The sequence below is a fragment of the Oratosquilla oratoria genome, chromosome 32 (genome assembly GCF_046742065.1).
Source record: "Oratosquilla oratoria isolate Oo_2021 chromosome 32, ASM4674206v1, whole genome shotgun sequence".
Classification (NCBI taxonomy): Eukaryota; Metazoa; Arthropoda; class Malacostraca; order Stomatopoda; family Squillidae; genus Oratosquilla; species Oratosquilla oratoria.
This window is the reverse complement of record NC_134808.1, coordinates 6,416,941-6,423,665: the sequence shown is the minus strand read 5'-3', so window position 1 is coordinate 6,423,665 and position 6,725 is coordinate 6,416,941. Positions and strand designations below refer to the sequence as shown.

The 6,725-nt window shown below is 42.1% G+C and overlaps 1 protein-coding gene across 1 annotated transcript; it reads right to left on the bottom strand.

Annotated features, from left to right (window-relative positions):
- Nucleotides 1-599: 599 nt before the first annotated feature.
- Nucleotides 600-3,047, bottom strand: LOC143017604 (uncharacterized). Its single transcript, XM_076172389.1, has 2 exons — nt 2,578-3,047; nt 600-725 (listed from the first exon to the last, which is right to left on the bottom strand). Exons 1-2 carry the CDS (start codon nt 2,837-2,839, stop codon nt 637-639), a joined length of 351 nt encoding a protein of 116 aa, XP_076028504.1. The 5' UTR covers nt 2,840-3,047; the 3' UTR covers nt 600-636.
- Between the last annotated feature and the right edge of the window lie 3,678 nt (nt 3,048-6,725).

Genomic DNA, 6,725 nt, shown 5'->3' with positions numbered 1-6,725 from the left:
CCACAAGTAAGCGAATGCGAGACCGGCACTCTTCCGTTCGCGCCGTATACAGTACATGTATACCTACTGGGCATAATGACAATACGCAAAGATAATCATGTCTTTATTTCAAATAAATAATGACTTAAATTAGAAGTAAAGGCGCTAATCTGGGGTTGGAGAAGCCACCTTTGCCTTATGTGCTGATACAGCTGCGGTAGAACGGCATTCTTCGGGAGAGTGTAAAGATCGAAACAGATCTTGAAGACGCTACCGCTCCTTAAGAAGGAGTTGGAAGATCACGAACTATTTATCGAACTCATGAGATTCAACCTCGAAGGAGTTATCCTCATAGGACTCGAAGGCCCCCTGGGCACCGTCGGCCCTGACGCCGGCGCCGCTGACGGGAACGGCGTTAGACTCGATCACGCGGTAGCCGTCGTCGTCGGCGACGTACGTGACAAAGTACTCAATGCCTTCAGGAGATTTCCACCTGTCGGAGGAGAAGAAATATGTAAGTATGCGTCGATGTTTTGGTACATAGATGTAGGTACAGCTATATTCCTATACTTCTATAGGTCATCTATAAGGAGGAACACTTCAGGATTCGTGAAAACCTGCCTGTAAGTGCCGGTGACATCATCGCCAAAGCTGCCCTCAGCCGAATGGTGGATGTCGTCGAGTTCGATGTTGATGACGTCGGGGCGGCAGGCCACGAAGGCGGCCAGGCCGAGGACCAGGAGGGCCTGGAAAGATGTAAGATGACGTTACTATGTGGTGCGATGTCACAATGTGGTATGACGCCATTGGGTGTTGTGAAGTTATAAAGTAACATGACGTCATTAATTAATGTGACGTCATAGAATATAGGGACGCCAATCTCTCGAGCCGTTGTAGAGCTAAATCTCCTTTAGATTTATTATGATGATGTAGCACTTCATGAAGCGGTACAGCAGCCCGGACAATCATGGCTGCCGCCAGACGATTTTATTCACCTATACGGACCCGTCGGTCCTTTGGGAGTGTATTTTTCTCCCCCCCCCCAGGTAAAAAGAATCGTCCTGCTTTAGCCAGAATAAAATCAATAAATGAGACGAAATTCCGCAAATGGTTTACATGGTAATCCGTTAATGGCTACAGGTCCTCCCCTTCTTCCTTCTTTTCCTCCTCCTCCTCCTCCTCCTCTTCCTTCTCTTCCTCCTCCTTCCTAAGAATAAGACAAATGAAATCGTCTGTCGTCACCCAGAATAAATTGACGAAAGTAGACACGAAATCTCATGGACTTGTTCGAGACTTTATTAAAATCCCACAAGATCTAAAAGTTTCTCAAAAAGAAAAAATACTTATAAATGAATAAATAAATAAGCAAATAAAAATCGACTGCCGACAGCCATAATGAAACCATCTATTCGGACATTTGGCCCGACGGGGATGATCAAGATAAATATCAAAATAATGAGTCGTAAGGTGAGGAAATTACACTAGGAAGCGCGCAGAGTAGCTGCGGCCGAAGCCGTCACCTTTGCCCTATTTATGCGCCTGGACTGTTGGGGCAGGCTAGAGTCATTGCGAGCAATCGGAGAGGAGTGCGGGATTCGAACCCACAAATAAGCGAATGAGAGACCAGCACGCAAATCTATGTTTTAAACTGCTAGGGCAGGTACCAATCAATGCTGGGAATCGGAGAGGAGTGCGGGATTCGAACCCACAGAGAATCCCTGAAGAGAGAATCCGATTGCGCCATCAGCTAAGGTCTCTCTTTGAGATGGAAGAAACGGTGGGCACTCAATCTCAAGATGGTGGACACACTTACGGTGAAGTACTTCATGGTGTGCTTTGCTAACGAATGCGGTGTACATCACTAAAACCTTTGGTCTTATATACGTCTTAATCAGTGCGATGCGAGGCCACTAGAAAGCCGACCGAGGTCAAAATGTGACGTCAAGTCAAGAGGAGGTTTGGTCAGCAAAAACTATGTAAAGTATCAAAGCTGTCAGCTGAGCTCTAGTGTCTTATGTAAGCTTGATCACTGAGATGGATCATTCTCATCGCCTGTCTTAAGATACTTAGTACATAGGACTAATGGGCGTGTCCTGAATAGTGATGCAAAAAAATAAATAAATAGATATATATCGTTTTTTAAACATTACTTTTTTTTTTTTTTTTACATTACCAAAGTTGCTCAGATATCAATATTGAGTATATAAATACAGATGTAAGTACTTGATTCATCCCTCCACATATGTGTACCTATCATCAGACACTATAAGAATAAGCATAGGTAATTTACTTTTTTGTCAGATACTGCAACAAGTGTAGGCTCTGTATATGAGCCAATATGGCAACCTTACAAAATCTAAATAAGCATGAAGCTATTTGCCAATATATTGTGTCTGCATACACCAGCAATGTCATCAATCTGAAAACAAACAAGCATTGATCAGTCTATGTGCCTTTATACAATATAGCCACGTGCTGTACATGTGTTTGATGGACTGCTTTAAATTGTTTCCTCCATGTGTATCCATCATAGTCCTCTAAAATCCACTCTAGTCTTAGCACAATCTTCAGGGACTGAACACTACAAATTTTCCTTACTACATCGCTCCATGTCATGTGGCTCCTGCCGCTCCTCCTCAGGCTCCTCTATATCAGATGAAATCATGACTCTAGGGCCGGGGCTGGGCAGATCATCAGTTGAGTCCTCAGAATCTGCTTCAGAATGGTCCGAGTCGTCCGACTCAAGCTGAGATGTGGGGATGCTGCTTGAAGCAGTAGAATCCCTGCTGGTTGATGGGTATGGTGGTGGTGGATTACTGGCATGAGCTGCATGGAGAGGATATTCATGGGCATCGTCCATATTGCCTAGTGCCAAGTTTTGCCCAATAAATACCAACTTGGCAGCTCTGTCGGTGGTCAAACGATTCCTTCTCGCAGAATGTACCAATGCATATCTGCTAAAGGATCGCTCGACAGATGCGCTGGATGGGGGTAGTTGCAGGATGTTTAAGGCAACACGGGACAGCTGAGTTGAGCAACAGATCCCGTTCCACCAACTAGATGCTGATGTCTTATCAACTGCACTCCAAACAAATGGCTTTGAAAAAACGTTTTATTTAGACCTGTAATCTGCCAACTCAGCTATTACTTGGGTCTCATCGACATTTGACAGTTGTGCAGCAATTTCATAAATGGCCTTTATTGCATCCACCTGAAAATCAACAATATTTTTAGTATAAGTATATGATATCGCAACTTGTATAATTTTAAAGAGATACTACTAGTAATTTAGGTCAGGTGAATTCAGGTCAAGTAAGACTTGGAGGCATATGCCGTGGCATACGGGCAAGACTGGATTTTGGGGGTAATAAGAACATATTACTACAAAATAAAAATAAAAACTACTTACCGCTTCTTCACCCGAAAAGTGACATCCACAGTAACAAGGATCCACCACTATGACAGCAAGGTGAGTTGTAATTGACTGCTATTTTAACTGAAACTAACATGTTGCAATGCTGCTCCAAAATATGGCCCTTGGCAATGTCACAATGAAGTTTATGATCCCCTCATTCCTGTAATCATCCAATATCTTAGGATTAATGAGGGCAATAATTATTTATAACAATTTATTAGGAATAATAAGTGACATAATGATGTTACATATTCCTACAGTTCTTACCTGATGCATTAGTCCAACTATCACACATTACTGCAACACTAGAATCAGATGCTACTAGTTCCTTAACAGTTACAGAACACTTCTGGTAGACCCTTTCAAGAAGGTTGTTTGAAATTGAGTCCCGGCTCGGGATCTTGAAAGATGGCCTCAGAGTCTTAAAGAACTTTGCCCACAACTTATTACCCAACATGCTTAATAGACAGCCACTTGCATAGATAGCCCGGGCTAACTGCAACTAAGCTTCTTCCTGTAATGCATTCGGTTTCCATTAATAATGATACTAATAGACAGATTACTGAATGTTGACATTGGAGACACAATAGTAAACACAATATATAACTTTAACATAGTGTATATTTACTGTTTGTGTTTCTGTCATTTCGTCAACATAAGTGAATGAAGAAATCTTCTGTTGTGTTAACTTTTTGGCTTTGGCAGGAGTGGAAGTCACTGGAATGATTGCAGAACTGACAGAGACAGATGATCCAAGTCTACTTGTTGTGCCTGTGGCTGTGTAAGGTTTGAGCAGAGCCATCGGAATAGGACTTGTGAAAAATAAATTGTCTAATGTCCTTTGGATTGTATGAGTGCTTGTACATGTTGCATTTGCATCATACAAGAGCAACTGCAGTTCGATGTCTGAGTCACTGTCTATGCCTTGTGATCTCTCCTCAGTAGTTTCAGCATCAGTAAGAACTGATTTTTTTTTGGGGGGGAGGGGGGCTTTACCACGTGTGAAATACTTCTTCTTGATTTTTTCACCACATTTCTTGCACTGAACTATATGGTTTACCATCCGACTGTCGAGCAAAATAAGCATTTCACTTTTGCCACTTTCCCATCACTTGGGACATCTTAGAATAATCTGGCAACTGGAGTCTTCTTCCTGTCTGGCATTGTAGGTTTTACTCACACTACCCATACAACAACAGAGTACAGGACTGATAACAAACGCGAACAACTCACAATGTTGCCAAATCTTAGTCATAGTTGTGCCAAACCTCTTATGAGACAAAATTCCAGAAACGACACCAAATTGGCAGAAAACGCTTATATGTCACCACCATCAAAGGCATATTATTAACACACATGTGCTTGAGAGTTAAAGATGAAACAGGTTCATTATAAAATCAATAAAATACATCAAAACATGACACACAGAGAATGGGAAATGACCTAAAATCATAAAAAACTATGTTTGAGGGGTATACTGTTTTATTTGATAATCTAGAAACAATTGTAATGTGTTTTATTTTCTTGCCGAGATATCCAAGACATAATAAAAAAAGATGATTTTTTTCACTTTTTATGGCATTTTTTTTAGTTGCATCGCTAGTCTTGAATGCAAAGTACATACACATACACACAAACACACACACACACACACGTATGCACTCATGGGCATGCACACAAGCACATACAAAAACAGGAACGAACACGATCGCGCACACACATAAATACAAAGGCACACAATCATACTCACATTTATGTGGATAGAATACGTGTGTGTTTGAATATATATATATATATATATACATATATATATATACATATATGTATATGTATATATATATATATATATATATATATATATATGGGGGGGGCAACTGTCATAGTCGACTACCATTCCTAGATGTGATGGTTGCGAGAGTGGGGAATTGGCTAACCACAGGGGTGTATAGAAAGGGCACACACACTGACAGGCTACTCGACTGTGACAGTTGCCACCCGATTGCACACAAGAGAAGTGTGGTCAAAACGTTGTGGTCGAGAGCAGAGAAAGTTTTCTTCTACGGGGGAGAACAAGGAAGAAAAGAACCATCTTAGGAAGGTCTTTAAGGACAATGGGTACACCAGGGCAGTGGTGAGAAGTGGACAGCGAGACAGGAGAACAACGCGGAAGGCAGGAGACCCCGTAGCACTAACAGAATTACGGTGCAAAAAAAAAAAAAAAAAAAAAAATGTCTGAAGTGACGGCAAGGTTTTTAGATAAACACGGGGTGTCGGTTGCGCACAAACCAATGAACATTCTCCACGGTATCCTGACAAAGGTGAATCACAAGGAAAGTGAAGGAGACCAATAGTATATGACATCGATGCACATTACGTGGGGGAGACTGGAAAGAAGCTGACGACACGGGTACTAGAACACTAGAAGGCGGTAGCTAGGAGGGACAAGAGCTCGGCGATTTTTAGACACTGTGAGGACCGACAACACGAAATGGACTGGCAAACTGCGGGGGTCAGATACAAAACTGAAGGAAAAGGAGCAAGATTATTTTTGGAAGCTTGGGCCAGTGATCATAGTAGTGTGAACCGTTGCAACACTTTGAACGCCGTGTATGAAGGAATGAGGGGGAGGATGGAGAAAAGGACAGCAGTGGGAAGGAGGGTGGATTTTATCCGATATACGCGAAATTGTTGGTACGGTGTTTGTCGGGTCCGGCCGCTATAGTCTGGGTATTTAAATTATTTATTTGTTCAGGAGTGCTACTGTGTTAACTATGAATATTCATATTGTTACTTGCATTATGAATCCGCATTTTGTACAATTTGGATGTTTGTAACGGCCGCCTGGGAGACTTTTCCCAGGGCGACACACGTGCCAATATATAATAATTTCCTTTGTATGCCTATGTACGAGGTCTGTTAAAAAATACGCGGACTGTTTGAATTTCGCGGCTCCAGCTGATTCCAGGGGAATCCGCTGTGTGTCGCTAGGTTTGCACAGATCAGCTGATTACGACGCCATTTCCCGATTGCAGATATCTTTATTTGTGTATTAGCTACGCTGTTTTTAGTGCGATTTTTTCGTTTGGTGGATTTTAGAATAAATGACGTGAAGGAGCAATGACTTGCTGTGAAATTTTGTGTTAAACTTGGAAAATCTGCGACTGAAACTTTTGCTGTGCTTAACATGGCTTACGGTGATGTTGCTATGAAGTGTACGACACGTTTCAAGTGGAATGAGCGTTTTAAGGATGGTCGACAGTCCTTTGAAAATGATGAGCGTCCTGGACGTCTTTCCACGTCAACCAACGACCCACACGTCGACAAAATCAAC